General features: G+C 35.7%; 4 protein-coding genes across 4 annotated transcripts; 2 read left to right on the top strand and 2 right to left on the bottom strand.

Moving 5' to 3' along the window:
* The first annotated feature begins 576 nt into the window (after window positions 1-576).
* Window positions 577-2,097, top strand: LOC18600548 (Chaperone DnaJ-domain superfamily protein). Its single transcript, XM_018120649.2, has 5 exons — window positions 577-1,002; window positions 1,134-1,221; window positions 1,317-1,387; window positions 1,590-1,646; window positions 1,754-2,097. Exons 1-5 carry the CDS (start codon window positions 892-894, stop codon window positions 1,901-1,903), a joined length of 477 nt encoding a protein of 158 aa, XP_017976138.2. The 5' UTR covers window positions 577-891; the 3' UTR covers window positions 1,904-2,097.
* Window positions 2,098-5,323: 3,226 nt separating this feature from the next.
* LOC18600545 (importin subunit alpha-2-like) lies at window positions 5,324-9,411 on the top strand. Its single transcript, XM_018121503.2, has 11 exons — window positions 5,324-5,712; window positions 6,471-6,567; window positions 6,649-6,740; window positions 6,820-6,951; window positions 7,088-7,273; window positions 7,630-7,793; window positions 7,896-7,974; window positions 8,217-8,345; window positions 8,478-8,605; window positions 8,701-9,075; window positions 9,239-9,411. Exons 1-10 carry the CDS (start codon window positions 5,503-5,505, stop codon window positions 9,071-9,073), a joined length of 1,590 nt encoding a protein of 529 aa, XP_017976992.1. The 5' UTR covers window positions 5,324-5,502; the 3' UTR covers window positions 9,074-9,075; window positions 9,239-9,411.
* Window positions 9,412-10,290: 879 nt separating this feature from the next.
* On the bottom strand, window positions 10,291-12,631 carry LOC18600547 (uncharacterized). The gene has a single exon (XM_007031041.3). It carries the CDS (start codon window positions 12,318-12,320, stop codon window positions 10,443-10,445), a length of 1,878 nt encoding a protein of 625 aa, XP_007031103.3. The 5' UTR covers window positions 12,321-12,631; the 3' UTR covers window positions 10,291-10,442.
* Window positions 12,632-13,075: 444 nt separating this feature from the next.
* Window positions 13,076-15,281, bottom strand: LOC148763035 (uncharacterized). The gene is made up of 2 exons (XM_088806057.1): window positions 15,051-15,281; window positions 13,076-14,633 (listed from the first exon to the last, which is right to left on the bottom strand). Exons 1-2 carry the CDS (start codon window positions 15,199-15,201, stop codon window positions 13,303-13,305), a joined length of 1,482 nt encoding a protein of 493 aa, XP_088662183.1. The 5' UTR covers window positions 15,202-15,281; the 3' UTR covers window positions 13,076-13,302.
* Window positions 15,282-15,408: the final 127 nt, after the last annotated feature.

The following is a 15,408-nucleotide window of genomic DNA, read 5'->3' as shown; positions in this document are numbered from 1 at the left end:
GAATCTTTATCTTTTCACATGGCACAAAAGTCAAAATAACAAATATGATAAGACAAATCACTTAAGCACCATTTAATTGACATTGGGTTTTCAACCTTTTTTCTTACCTCTTTTTCTTTTTGGCTTGAAAATTATATTTATTTACAGCTTAAATAAAAAAATTTAAATTATTTAATTTAATGTTAAAAAAGTTTTTATTTTTTTAAAATCTAAAAAAAAATCTTACTTTTTGATTTATGTATTGTAAATCTTTAAATTAAAGTAAGATAATTGTAAATTTTGACAAATTAAAACGAATAATATCTTAAAATTTAGTGTGAATTGAGACACATTATATGTGATATATTAATTATTATTTGATCACATGTTATGATTCGTGGATAAAAATAAAATAATTAAAATTAAAAAAAATTAAAAAAAATTTTAATCGTCCAAAATTTGGAAGATTTAGATCCAACATCGGATTGCGTAACCAGAAGAGAAACGGAAACGTGACAGCAGGCGAATGGCAAATCCCGTAATTTGAAGTCAACTCCAGCGGCATTTAAAAAACCCGCCATGAAAATATCTTAGCCCGGAGAACTATTTTCAGGCCGAAATCTCTCGAAGTTTCTTTCTTCATATCTTCTGACATTTCACAAAGTTCCCCCAAGATATTTTCTCTCTCTCGTTCTCTGTCCCCAAACACGCCCGTACAAATCAACGGCGACAAAGCAAAAACTAGTGTTCCAGCTTTTTTTAAGTACATTTGATTTCTTGTTTACCTGTATCGGTTTCGAAGCTTTAAGAAAGCTATGAGCTTTTTGTAGTTCCGTTTTTCAATTTGGAAGGCGGAGAGAGAGAGAGAGAGAGAGAGAGAGGAAGACGCGGGGACGGTTTTGGACGGCTGAGATGGATCGGGAAGGAGGATCCCACGGCGGATCTTGTTATTACTCCGTTCTCGGGATTCGCAAGGACGCCTCCTTCTCTGATATCCGCACTGCGTATCGTAAGCTTGCTCTGGTAATCCAAAACAAAAAAACAATCTTCTCGTTTCTTTTTATTTAATTGGCTTCCAATTTTAGATATAGCGGTCCCTTTTGGGAAATCAAAATTTTGAAACTTTTTCAATTTTTATGTTTTGGTATATGAAGAAATGGCATCCGGACAGATACGCCAGAAATCCGGGCGTCGCCGGAGAAGCGAAACGCCGGTTTCAGCAAATCCAAGAAGCTTATTCCGGTAACATTCTCAAATCTTTCTCTATCATCCTGTCGCCGTTAAATTCCCGTAGCTTATTATTATTATTCATTTATTCGGCCGTTAAATGTCCGCAGTTCTCTCCGACGAGACCAAGAGATCAATGTACGACGCCGGTTTCTACGATCCATTGGAAGAAGAAGACGATGTCCGTAAAAAATCTTATTTTTTATTTTTTTTAATTCTGCCAAGGTTAATCTTGTTCCCGTACAACGCAACTAAAACGGCGTCGGTCCGTACCTCGTGTTCGGCGAACTGATTGCCTTGGCAATATCAATTCTTCTAATTTAATCTTTTCGTTAATAGTAAAATTTTTTTCACTGTTATATTTCCATTTTTACTCCCTGCAGGACTTCTGTGGTTTTATGCAAGAGATGATCTCGATGATGAACAACGTGAAAGACGAGGTGGTCTGCTCGTAATTTTCTTCATTTTCGTAAGGTTATATATGTAATTTCAGGATTTAACGACTACCCATTGATATTTTTGGATGGGATTTCTTCTTTTAATCTAGGGGGATAGCTTCGAGGATTTGCAAAGGATGTTTGCGGAAATGGTCGGCGGAGATGGCTTGAGCTTCGACGTCAACACCGATACGTCGGAGACGAAGAGGGCACGTGTCTCTAAAGGCAATGCAGCGAAACGGAACGGTTCCCGCTGTTGACCAGTGGCAGCCGCCGTATCATGCAAACAGAACACCCCTACTCCTCCCTTAATCCCGCAAGTAGTAACTTAATTTTAGGGCTAATTTCCGTCATTAAGGGAAAACAGGGGGTGTATTTAGGTTATTCTAGGAAAATTGTTGTGACTTTTCTTATGGTTAATAATAAAATTTCCTCTTTTTTAAATGTTTTAAAATGTATTTCTTTTTTTCTTTATTTTGTGTGCGTGACAATTGGCACTGGGTTGTTCTTTTTAACAGCACATGGCTGCTAAGGTTCATATTTTGCTTGGTTGCACTTGGAAAGACCATTTGACACTTGTTTCTCATGCACCAATTTGCTTTTATGCAAATTACAAATAAAAGCATGCAATTTAATTACACTTGTACATTTTCAATTTGTAGCAAAACGGAAGTTGTTCAATTTGTCGGTTTTCAATAACGATCCACCCTTATAAAATGACCCATCATCCCGTAATGGATTCAGGATGAAGGGTTAAAACTTTAGCAATCAATTTGACAAATCGAAATCGAAATTAATACCAAACTTGGAGGTATAGTAGCATTTACATCTCCCTTACCCTCGAAGGGGAATTGAAAAGAAAGAGGTGAAGTCGTGGGCCTGGTGATGGCGAAAAAGTGCTCACAAGCTGTGGGGTAGAAAAAAAAAAAAGCTGAAAGGACCTGCTCATAGGAATGGTCCACACAGCCTACAAATATTTAGCTTTGATTATCAGCTTTTGACAGGACTCTCTCTCTCTCTGCAGCAATTATCTGTGCTGTTGTCAGTTGTGAGAGGCTTCTAGTTTCTTAGGATAATAAAAGATATTTTGTCTTGTTTTCCCTCATTTCTTTTCCTTTTGTTCATTCAGGGGGTGGGTTGCTGCCTGTTTTCCTCACTTATTTCTTTTTCTTTATGAATTTTTTCTTTGTTAGGTATTGATAATGAATTTTTGGGTGCATTGCAAAATTCAAGAAAGGTTGCTGATTTTTGCAAGTTGCTGTCACTTGCCTTTTGTTTAAGTTGTAGTTGTGGTGGGCAGAATTGGACATAAGATGAGATGACACCACCCCAAAGCAAAAAATTCTTCTGCTAAATTTGGCAAAACTTGCTTTCTTTCTCTCTCTTTTTTTTTTTTTTTGTGTTATAACGATAAGCAATGAATAGATTTGAGTTTTTTAATTCATCATATCTAAAAATTAAATAGATTAAATATTTTTAAAAAATTAATCAAAATCAATTAAATATAAAAAAATTAAATTGATTTAATCGGTTTGATTTTAGATTAATAGATTACAAAATATTATATATATTAATATATATAAAATTAGTTTGACTTTTTTGATAAATTGGTTTAAAAATTTTAAAACCAATAACCAACAAAAAAATTAATTAAATCAAATATTTTAGATAAATTGATCTAATAGATCAATTAGATTAAATCGTTTTATCCAAATCGTGGGTGAATAATAGTTGGCTTTATTTGATTTTGTTCATCTTTATTTTTTCAAGCCTTGGATACAGGGCTAGATAACCTGTTTTGGGTTGGGCCGAAATGACCAGAAATATGGGTTTTAACTTGCAAATGATTCTGTTTTGTCTTTTGATTTGGGTTGGACTTAAAAAAAATTTATGAGTGATTTATCTTAGTAACTTTTGATGTTATATCCTAACTTAAGGATCAAAACAATCTAATTATGTTTATATTTCTTCTAATTTTATTTATTACTATACTGAAATATGTAGCTAATACCAATAAATAAGAGTTTAAGTCTAATTTGAGTCGAGTTTGAATGATTTACGATTAATTCGATTAGTTCATATCATAACCAAGCGGTTTATTTTTAAGATTTCTTGTATAGAAACAATCTTTTTAATTAAGTTAATTCTAAATATGTGTAGTTTCTTTTGAAATTATGTATATAAACGTGAAAATAAATATTTGATTATGTTATAGTCACATAGACATGTAATCAATGAAGGGTAATATAATCATTTAGAAATTTATTCCCTTTCAATATTTGATTATTAATTGATCCCTCAATATAATTTGGAATTATAGTTATATATTTTTTTATTTGTACTTGCTTTTGTCGTTTAAAAACAGCTGCCAAAAGGCCTAAGACAATGAGTTATGGATAAGCTCGATGACTTTTGCAATATTCAATTGAAAATGACTTAAGTATTCACTAAAATTTGAATTATATTGATTTATGCAATTAAACTTTTAATATTTTATTATCAACTTGTTAATTCTGATGAAAAATTAACAGTTACAAGATTTAATATTGACTGTAATTTTTATTCATGTGACATATGATATGATCCGTAATATTTGAGGTGATCACATTTCTATTATTTACCTCATCTTGCCATAACTTGAAAATTTTATCATTTTGACTATTATCTCGAATAATGACCCTTTATTTGTACGCGGATTAACAAATAAGTCAACTCTTTTTAAATAAATGAAAAAAATCACTTGGGCTTCAATTTAATATTGGGCTTGGGATTTGTTGGCCATTTATCGAGTCCATAAAATACCCCGAGTTCTCACTTTTCTTTTTATTTTTCACCAAATTATATATATATATATATATAAGTTCTTTATCCATAGGGTTGATTTATTTTTTTTTAAATTGGTTATTACCATTACTTTTATCCAAAAACATAAAATATACTGAAAATTTTAAAACTCAAAAATCCATTTTAAATAATTTCGTTTCGAAAAGTAAATCATTATTAAATCTTCAATTTCTTAAAATTAATTAAGAAGAAACAAAAACATAATTGATTGTTTTTCATTTTGATCAAGCGCAGTTGATTTGAATTTGTATTTTATGATACTTTATGAAATCTTTAATTACTTAAATTAATTAAGAAAAAATAAAAACATACTTGTGTTTTTTTTTTTTTCAAATTGATTCAATGAAGCAGATTTTATCTTTTATACAAATTCATATTCGATGATACATTTTTAAATCTTTGACTCCTTAAGTTAATTAAATAAGAAATGGAAACATATTTAATTTTTTCAAATTGGTTGAGTGAACTTAATTTTATGCTAAAATTATAATTTAAATTTATATTGGTAATATAGTACGAGTAATTTTAATTGATAAATCATAAAATTAATTTATAAAATTAGAAAAATATTGTTTTTTTCATTTTGATTTTAACAAGTATTTTTATCATGTGCTGGCTTGCCCTCTAAACAAAGAAATTAACATGTCATAATCCACCGTAAGGTTGCTTATTTCTTTCTTTGTTTATAATATATATTTTAATTTCTGTCCCCACCTTCATAATTCAAATAAAAGAAAAGAAAAAAAAATGGCAGTGGCGTAATTATAACACGATCCACGACCATTTTACAAAAATCGGTTGCCCAACAATCCTATATAAACCCTCTCCCTCATTTCCTCTCCCTCTCTTCAAATCAATCAAAATCCCCCCAAAATCTTATTTTCATTTTCCCTCTAGGGTTTTCAGCCGAAGGAAAACAAGAAGAACAAGAAAAAGAGAAGGAGTTCTTGAGGGTTTTAGTTCGATCACTGTCTTTTTCTCTTTAGGGTTGTGTTTTTTCGGGAATTGAGAGAAGATGTCGTTGAGGCCAAACGCAAGGACGGAGGTTCGGAGGAACAGGTACAAAGTGGCGGTGGACGCCGAGGAAGGAAGGCGGAGGAGGGAGGATAACATGGTGGAGATTAGGAAGAACCGCCGTGAAGAGAGTTTGCAGAAGAAGCGACGTGAAGGACTCCAAGCTCAGCCAATGCCTGCTTCTCTTCACTCCTCTGCTGTTGAAAAAAAGGTCGATTTTTCAATTGTTTTATTTTCTCGTTTAATTCCTCAGTGTTTTATCAGTCGCTGAAGTTGTTAAAGCTTGTTCTATGCTATTTGGTTTGGTAAATTTTGATTAATGTTATGGTAGGTTTTTAAACTTGCGAGTATCTAGTTAGTACCATTTTTCTGAATGTGTTGATGAGGTGATGATTATTATTTTTGGTGCTTTTTCGTTGGTCTGACTGGGAACTCTGGTGTAGTGTAAACATTTTGCTATCTGGTTGAGTCCAAGATTGTTGTTCTTTTATGTTAATGCACTAACATCAATTTTCAAATTAGCGATTCGGTTTATTCTTGTATCGTCAGTTAAGGTTTTTTCAGTTCGTTAAGCTTAACCATTAAGTTGTAGCAATTTATAAATGGTATCAAGTTGTATAAGGGGTTGGTTTTTTAATTGTTAATTTAGTGCTGTTGGCTTTGTGTTTACACTCCTGGTTAGTTGTTGGTAAGTGCATGGTAGCTTTATTTCCGCCCCTATTTTATTTTTGGCTAGAAATTGAGCCAGAATTAATTAAAATAGAGTTGGGAAAATAGGTTCCTCTTTTTAAATTTCTTTTAAACAGAGTTGTGGTGAATAATTGGCATACTTGCCCCATAAATTCTGTTCTTGCCACAGTTTATATTGTGATGGCTTTTGTTAATTGTTTGAGGATATGCTGATTGGCTATGTCTATGACTTGTTTGAGTGTTGAATTCTTCTGATCATGTTCAACTCTTTGACTGCAGTTGGAAAATTTGCCAGCCATGGTTGCTGGTGTTTGGAGTGAGGATAGTAATCTGCAGCTTGAGTCAACCACTCAGTTTAGGAAATTGCTTTCAATTGGTGAGAAATTGATCCTGTAATAGATTTCAGTAAAAAAGTCATAAAATGGTATACCTTAATATCTTTTGTTGTTTATTACAGAACGCAGCCCACCTATTGAGGAAGTAATACAAGCTGGTGTTGTTCCTCGCTTTGTTGAGTTCCTTATGAGGGAAGATTTCCCGCAGCTTCAGGTTGGATTTTCTTCAGCTTCAACATTATTTTTTCACTTCATGTTTCTAGATATGTCTTACTGATTTAATATTTCTGTAGTTTGAGGCAGCATGGGCCCTCACAAATATTGCTTCTGGAACATCTGAGAACACAAAGGTGGTAATTGATCATGGGGCTGTTCCAATATTTGTGAAGTTACTTGGTTCCCCTAGTGATGATGTTCGTGAGCAGGTATGCATATGAAAGGAATTTTGTGTAATTTTGATCATTGGCAGAATTAGGAAGTGAGATAAATTGAATCTTACTTGGAAAAAGCTAGTATGAAATTTTTGATAATCTTCTTTTCTCTTTTCTTTTGAACATTCAGGCTGTGTGGGCATTGGGAAATGTTGCTGGTGATTCTCCTAGATGTCGTGATCTTGTCCTTGGCCATGGTGCTTTGCTTCCTTTGTTGGCACAGTTGAATGAGCATGCAAAGCTTTCTATGCTGAGAAATGCTACTTGGACACTCTCAAATTTTTGTCGGGGCAAGCCACAGCCTCCCTTTGATCAGGTCTGGACCCTGTTTCTCCCCATTTGTTGGGGAATTATTTTTGGCTTAACGTGATATGGCAAGTTTGTTCATGTTCAATGTTATTGATTTACGATGCAAAATCATTGTCCTTTATCTGTCTTTGGAATCTGAGACTCTTTGTTGGATCATAAAAATTATAGATTGCAATTCACTGTTAACATCAAACCAGAAAGTAAGATGTTGCTAGGAGGCTTATGGATATTGAGTGTTGTTTTGTAGCTATGAATTTTCTATGGCATGATATTTGTGAGTTATACTTGAGACTTGCCATTCCCAACCACTGGTGGGGTTGAATTGATTATTATCTAACTAATGATCCTTTAATTATTGTTCAGGTTAAACCTGCACTTCCTGCTTTGGCACGCCTTATTCACTCAAATGATGAAGAAGTCTTAACTGATGCATGCTGGGCGCTCTCATATCTTTCTGATGGTACAAATGACAAAATTCAAGCTGTTATCGAAGCGGGTGTATGTGCGCGTCTCGTTGAACTTTTGCTGTGAGTTGGACTATTTGCTTTTGATTGAATCTTGAAGTCTTGTGATTTCTGTGTATGTGTTTTGTTTGCCTGACTTCAATCTAAAATTCTGTGACTTCACAGGCACCCATCTCCGTCAGTGCTCATTCCTGCTCTTCGCACTGTTGGAAATATTGTTACAGGAGATGATCTGCAAACCCAGGTATTTTCCACTTCCTAGGTTTTCTTCTTTTAATTATCTTATTAAGAATATTGATGTTTCACCATTTATCTTCAATGATTGTGTGAATAACTAGTTCACTCAAACCACATTGATTGGCCCCTCTTCGATTGTAAAATTGATGCAAAATTAGTGGGTTTAGTTGTTAAAGAATATCTTTTGGCTTATATTAGTACGAACCATTTTGTCTTTCTTACTTTTGGACAAACCTTGTTGCCTCTCAGTGTATCATCAATCATCAAGCATTGCCATGCCTTTTGAATCTGTTGACAAATAATTTTAAAAAGAGCATCAAGAAGGAAGCTTGTTGGACAATTTCAAATATCACAGCTGGAAATAAGGAGCAGATACAGGTAACATGTGGATCTGTATCACTTTTTTCTTGTTGCCTTGATATTTCATTCGGTTTTATCACTTTTGGATGTATGATTTTGTTTGCATTCATTTTTACTTTGAAACTATGTATAATCGTATGAATTTTACAGGCTGTGATTGAAGCTAATATTATTGCTCCACTGGTTCATCTGCTTCAAAATGCCGAATTTGATATTAAGAAAGAAGCTGCGTGGGCCATTTCAAATGCTACATCTGGTGGAACTCATGATCAAATCAAGTATGAAAATTGTTTCCTCATCTTAGTTTGGAATAATGTCTTGGCAAATTATTGGCAATATACTGGTTCTGATCCGGGCATATCGTATATTTCAGGTTCCTTGTAAGTCAAGGTTGTATCAAGCCGTTGTGTGATCTTCTTAACTGCCCTGATCCAAGGATAGTTACAGTTTGTTTAGAAGGGCTTGAAAATATTTTGAAGGTAGGAGAAGCTGATAAGAATCAGGGCAATACTGGAGGTGTGAATCTCTATGCACAAATGATTGATGATGCAGAGGGTTTAGAGAAGATTGAGAATTTACAGTCTCACGATAACACTGAGATCTATGAAAAGGCTGTGAAAGTTCTTGAGACATATTGGTTGGAGGAGGAGGATGAGACAATGCCACCAGGTGATGCCTCTCAAACAGGGTTTCAGTTTGGACCGGGTGAGGTTCATGTTCCGTCAGGGGGATTCAATTTCAGCTAGAGGTATGTGGTGCTGCTGTTATATGCATTTATCTATTAGTGTTTTACATTATTGGAAGCCCTTTATGTTTATTTAGATAGGGTAGATGGTGCTCCATTCATGCATATCTGATTATTAGTTGTATCCGCTATGAGTTTTAAAAGCTGTTTGCAATTACCATTTCAGGAATTATATCTGGTCCTGTGTAAGTCCTTATGGATATGGTGGAACAATAGTTGGGTTCCAGGTCAGGCGTCTTGTTGTCATGTTTGGGTCCTGTCAAGGGTCGGGTGTGGTGTCGAGGGTGCTGGGCTGGCTTGGAAGAACACAGCCAGGTTCATATTATGCAAGAAAGGAAATGGAGGGAAGATGAGATTGGTGATCTGCTACAATAAATTGAGGAATCAGAGTGTTTATTTTGGGTGCTCGTGAAACAAATATTGGAGTCTGTCTCAATTTGTAGTTGTCATGGTTAGTGGTGATGTCTTTGCAATGGCATTGCTGGGTGATTTTGGCAATTCCCAAAACAGTTACAACTTGTTATGAGTAACATGGGAATATTCTTTTGCTTCTACGTAATTGGAGTGTTGTGTTGTCATATCATGCATCAAAATATGCCTCTTTTAGATAGTCTTATATTTTTTGTGTAGTGTATACAATGCCTCGTTGGAAGCTTTGTCAAAACATATCATTTGGAGGGGAAATAGAGTTACTACTAATGTAATTGATGGTTTGATTTTCTTTCTTCTCTGTTGGCTGTTTTCATTTGACCTTGATCACTGGTTATGTCCTGCTGCCTCCCATATCCTCTTTATACTTGGGAGAGACATTGATTCTGGAGATTACTTCTAGTCAATTTGAGAGGGAGTCCAAACAGCCGATGCCTTGGGCTGCCCGGAATTTCTATCAGAGAGCTAACAGGTAACAAGTCGTTTTTGGCATGGCTTCTGCGTGAACAGAGTGATCAGCAAGAAACAGAACGAAGCCCATGTCAAGGGCTTCCAAAGAAGGGTTCTACTTTCTAATAATAGTTTAGGGTTGGTGAAAATCTATTTGTTTGGTTACTGCTCCGAGAGCCAATGTTTAGACTGTAGCCCAATTAAGACTGATAAAAAGCTGAGAAATTGGTAAATTCACAATGACCTCATATGAACCAATTGATATTGGAAACAAGCTCTTATGAATCTACCATTGTTCCCGATATGTCAAGTAGGGTAAAGAGCATGAAACAAATGGTATTAGGAATAAGGCCCCTCTTTATATTTTCTGCAGATGAAAATTGCTTACCACCCACCACAACCTAGCAGCAGTACCAAAACAAATAGAGGTGACAAACATTGCCTTCTTCCTCAATTTCAAGAAAAGTGATTTCAGGAGAACTTAATTATGGCTACAAGAATTCTTTGCAGCATAGAAAAACTTTTAGAGTAGAATTTTTGTTTGATGGATAACAAGTCATATCATGTTGACGTTTTGATCTATCTTCAGAGTTTCTAGGAAGCAGCTCAAGAATAGATTGATCTCCTCCATTTCTACACAATAGATCCACTACCATTGTTGCTGTCGAAGAATCTGCAGAAAATCCTTTACCAACCATCTCATGTAAAATTTGCACTGCTCTGGACACCTCGTTGTTTTGGAAAAATCCTTTGATCATTGTGTTGTAAGAACAACTATCTAGCGAGCAACCATTCAGTTCCATTTTCCTGAACAAATCATATGCTTCATTTGGTAACCCTTCTTTACAAAGTCCTTTGATCATGATATTGAAAGTGTAAACATTAGGGTGTAACCCTTTGACGGGCAGTGCACAAAATAATTTCCTTGCAACATTGAGTTGCCCAACCTGACATAAGCCATCAATTAAGATACTATAGTGGACAATATTAGCTTCTATCCCATTGCTCTGCATAACATGAAAAAGTTCCACTGCCTCATGAACATGACCGTGCTTGCATAAGCCATGTAACAAAGTAGAGTAAGTCACCGTGTTTGGAACGAGGCCGCGAGCACTCATTTCTTTGTAAAGTTCCCGTGCTGCCCCAAGTCTCCCTACTTGGCACATGCCGTTTATAAGAGCAGTGTAAGTAACAGTGCTAGGGACTACTCCATTTCCAGACATTTCATCAAAGAGTTCCTTGGCCTCATCAATCTTTTGCAATTTACAAAATCCATTGACCATGATGTTGTAACTACAAACGTTAGGTACACAACCCTTAGTAATCATCAAATTAAGAACCTTTCTAGCCTCATCCATTTTGCCTTGCAGAGAATATCCATCCATCAATGTAGTATATGTAATAGTATCAAGATCAACACCCTGTTGAATCATTACCTCGACAATATCACGAGCCTGTGAAACCCTCCCTTCTTTACAAAATGCATCAACCAATATACCATAAGAGACAACATCTAGTTTGCAATTGTTAGCAACCATTTCTGTCAATAATCTCATAACTTCCTTCCATTGGCCTAAATTACACATAGCATGAATTAAACAACTATAAGTCACAACATCCGACAAAATGCCTTTACCTGTCATTTCAGACAAAAGGTTTAAAGCCTCAGCTACAAGCTTGTCCTTACAAAGACTGTCAATTATTGTGTTGTATGTCACAATGTCAGGTAGACAGCCACTTCGTTCCATGTTCCTTAACAATCTAATAGCCCCAGTAGTGTAGCCTACTTTACAAAGACCATTTATTATGGTATTATGAGTAATCAAATTAGGTTGGTAACCATTCCTCACAATCTCATCAAACAACATCACTGCTTGAGCTATTTTACCTTCAAAACACAACCCATTGACCAGGGTGGTAAATGTGATAATATTGGGTTGAATACCCAGTTTCAACATTTTTCCTAAAAGCGAAAACCCAAAATCCGTACGATGCAAGCGGGAAAAACAATTAAGCAAAATGTTGAAAGTATAAACATCATGTCTGATTCCAAATAAATCCATTTGTCTCGACAGAGAAACAGCGGTTTCATAATGCTTCATTCTAACAATCGCACCAAGTACTTGAGTAAATTCAACAATACAAGGGCGGGGATGGGTACGAAGCATATGATTGAACAAATCCAAGGCATCATCAATTTTGTGAAACACATACTTGCATTTGTTGAAACGGGGGGAAGAGGTAGAGAAAAATGGGTATTGGAAAGAAGAAACGAAAATAGGAGGAGAAAGAGAGAAGGAGTTACCAAGTAGAAGGAGACGCAATTGCAGAGCAGAAGAAGAAGAAGTGCATTTCCAGGCCCTCATCATCGTCTTCTTTTCTTCACTTGAGAAGAATGGCTAACAGAAGGAACCAGATGTCAAGGGCGTCGAATCGAGGGGACCATTGGGTGCAACAGGCAGGGTTCTATATTTCTTTTGTTCTATTGGTGTTCTTTCTTTCTTTCTTTTTAATGCTGGAAATTTTGACATCACCAACTACTATCTTGTTAAATTTTATTAATAAACTAAAAAAAAATTTAAGAGGAGGGTGACGTATACCATACCTTCAGAATTACATAAAATTTCAGCTAGAGGTATGTGGTGCTGCTGTTGTATGCATTTATCTATTAGTGTTTTACATTAGTGGAAGCCCTTTATGTTTATTTACATAGGGTAGACGCTGCTCCGATTATGCATATCTGATTATTAGTTGTATCTGCTATGCGTTTTAAAAGCTGTTTGCAATTACTATTTCAGGAATTATATCTGGTCCTGCATAAGGCCTTATGGATATGGTGGAACAATAGTTGGGTTCCAGGTCAGGCGTCTTGTTGTCATGTTTGGGTCCTGTCCAGGGTCGGGTGTGGTGTCGAGGATGCTGGGCTGGCTTGGGTTACCAACACACCCAGGGTCATATCATGCAAGGGAGGATACGGATGGAAGATGAGCTTGGTGATCTGCTACAATAAATTGAGGAATCAGAGGTTTAATTTTGGATGCTCGTGAAACAAAAATTGGTGTCTGTCTCAATTTGTAGTTGTCATGGTTAGTGGTGATGTCTTTGCAATAGCATTGCTGGGTGATTTTGGCAAATTCCCAAAACAAAGGCCCCTATTTATAGTTTCTGCAAATGAAAACTGCTTACCAGTACAACCTAGCAACAGAACCAGAACAAATAATGGTGACAAACATTGACTGATTCCTCAATTTCAAGAAAACTGATATGAGGAAAACTTAATTATGGTTGCAAAGAATTCTTTGCAGCATAGAAAAACTTTTTGAATAGAATTTTTGTTTAATGGATAACAGGTCATTTCATGTTGACATTTTGATCATCTTCAGAGTTTCTAAAAAGCAGCTCAAGAATAGATTGATCTCCTCCATTTTTACACAATAAATCCACTACCATTGTTGCTGTTGAAGAATCTGCAGAAAATCCTCTATCAACCATCTCATGTAAAATTTGCACTGCCCTTGACACATCATTGTTTTGGAAAAATCCTTTGATCATTGTATTGTAAGAACAACTATCTTGCAAGCAGCCATTCACTTCCATTTTCCTAAACAAATCATATGCTTCATTGAGTAGCCCTTCTTTACAAAGTCCTTTGATCATGATATTACAAGTATAAACATTAGGGTGTAACCCTTTGACTGGGAGTGCACAAAATAATTTTCTTGCAACATTAAGTTGCCCAACTTGACATAAGCCATCAATTATGATACTATAATGGACTATGTCAGCTTCTATTCCATTGCTCTGCATAACATGAAAAAGTTCCATTGCCTCATCAACATGACCATGCGTGCATAAGCCATGTAACAAAATAGAGTAAGTCATCATGTCTGGAACAAGGCCACGAGTACTCATTTCTTTGAAAAGTTCTCGTGCTGCAGAAAGCCTCCCTAGATGGCACATTCCATTTATAAGAGTATTATAAGTAACAGTGTTAGGGACTAATCCATTTCGAGACATTTCGTGAAAAAGTTCCATGGCCTCATCTATCTTTTGAAATTTACAATATCCATTGATCATGATGCTGTAACTATAAATATTAGGTACACAACCCTTGGTAATCATCAAATTAAGAACCCTTCTAGCCTCTTCCATTTTGCCTTGCAAACAATATCCACCCATCAATGCGGTATATGTAATAGTATTAGGATCAACATCTTGTTGAATCATTACTTTGATAGTGTCACAAGCCTCGGAAACCCTTCCCTCTTTACAAAATGCATCAACCAATATACTATAGGAGACAATATTTGGCTTGCAGTTATTAGCAACCATTTCTGTCAATAATCTCATAACTTCATTCCACCGGCCCGAACTACACATAGCATGAATGAAAGAATTATAAGTCACAACATCTTGCGGAATACCTTTACCTCTCATTTCAGACAAAAGGTTTAAAGCCTCAGGTACAAGCTTATCCTTACAAAGACAGTCGATGATTGTGTTGTATGTCACGATGTCAGGTACACAGCCACTTTGTTCCATGTTCCTTAACAATTTAGTAGCTCCACTAGTGTAGCCTACTTTACAAAGACCATTTATCATGGTATTATAAGTAATCAAATCAGGTTGGTAACCATTTCTGACAATCTCATCAAACAATATCACTGCTTCAGCTATTTTACCTTCAAAACAGAACCCATTGACCAGGGTGTTAAATGTGGTAGTATCAGGTTGAATACCCAGCTTCAACATTTTTCCCAAAAGCGAAAACCCAAAATCCGAACAACGCAAGCGGCAAAAACAATTAACCAAAATGCTGAGAGTATAAACATCATGTCTGATTCCAACTAAGTCCATTTGTCTCAACAGAGAAATAGCAGTTTCATAATGCTTCATTCTAACAATCGCACCTAGTACTTGAGTAAATTCAACAATAGAAGGGCGGGGGTAGGTATGAAGCATGTGATTGAACAAATCCAAGGCATCTTCAATTTTGTGAAACACATACTTGGATTTCTTGAAACGGGTGGAAGAGGTAGAGAAAAATGGGTATTTCAAAGAAGAAACGAAAATAGGAGGAGAAAGAGAGAAGGAGTTACCAAGTAGAAGGAGACGCAATTGCAAAGCAGAAGAAGAAGAAGTGCATCTCCAGGCCCTCATCTTCGTCTTCTTTTCTTTACTGTCAATCTCGAGCAGAATGGCTAAGAGCAGGAACCAGATGACAAAGGGCGTCGAGACGAGGGGAACCATTGGGTGCCACAGGGTTCTAATTTCCCTGGATTGGGTCTCGGTTAAAAGTTATAGGACTAGTTGTTTTGGTCAGTGCTCGGAGAGCCCATGTTTGGCCGTTGCCAAAGCTGTACAATTGCAAGACAAATAGAAAAAGCCCAGTTCAAGTGGTGAAACCATACTTTTATCTGTTTTGTTTTTTATTTTATAATTAAAGGAAGGAAGATT

This window comes from Theobroma cacao, chromosome 5, assembly GCF_053813885.1.
Source record: "Theobroma cacao isolate CCN51 chromosome 5, ASM5381388v1, whole genome shotgun sequence".
In the NCBI taxonomy this organism is placed as follows: domain Eukaryota; kingdom Viridiplantae; phylum Streptophyta; class Magnoliopsida; order Malvales; family Malvaceae; genus Theobroma; species Theobroma cacao.
The sequence above is the reverse complement of the archived record's forward strand: the minus strand, read 5'-3'. Positions and strand labels throughout refer to the sequence as shown.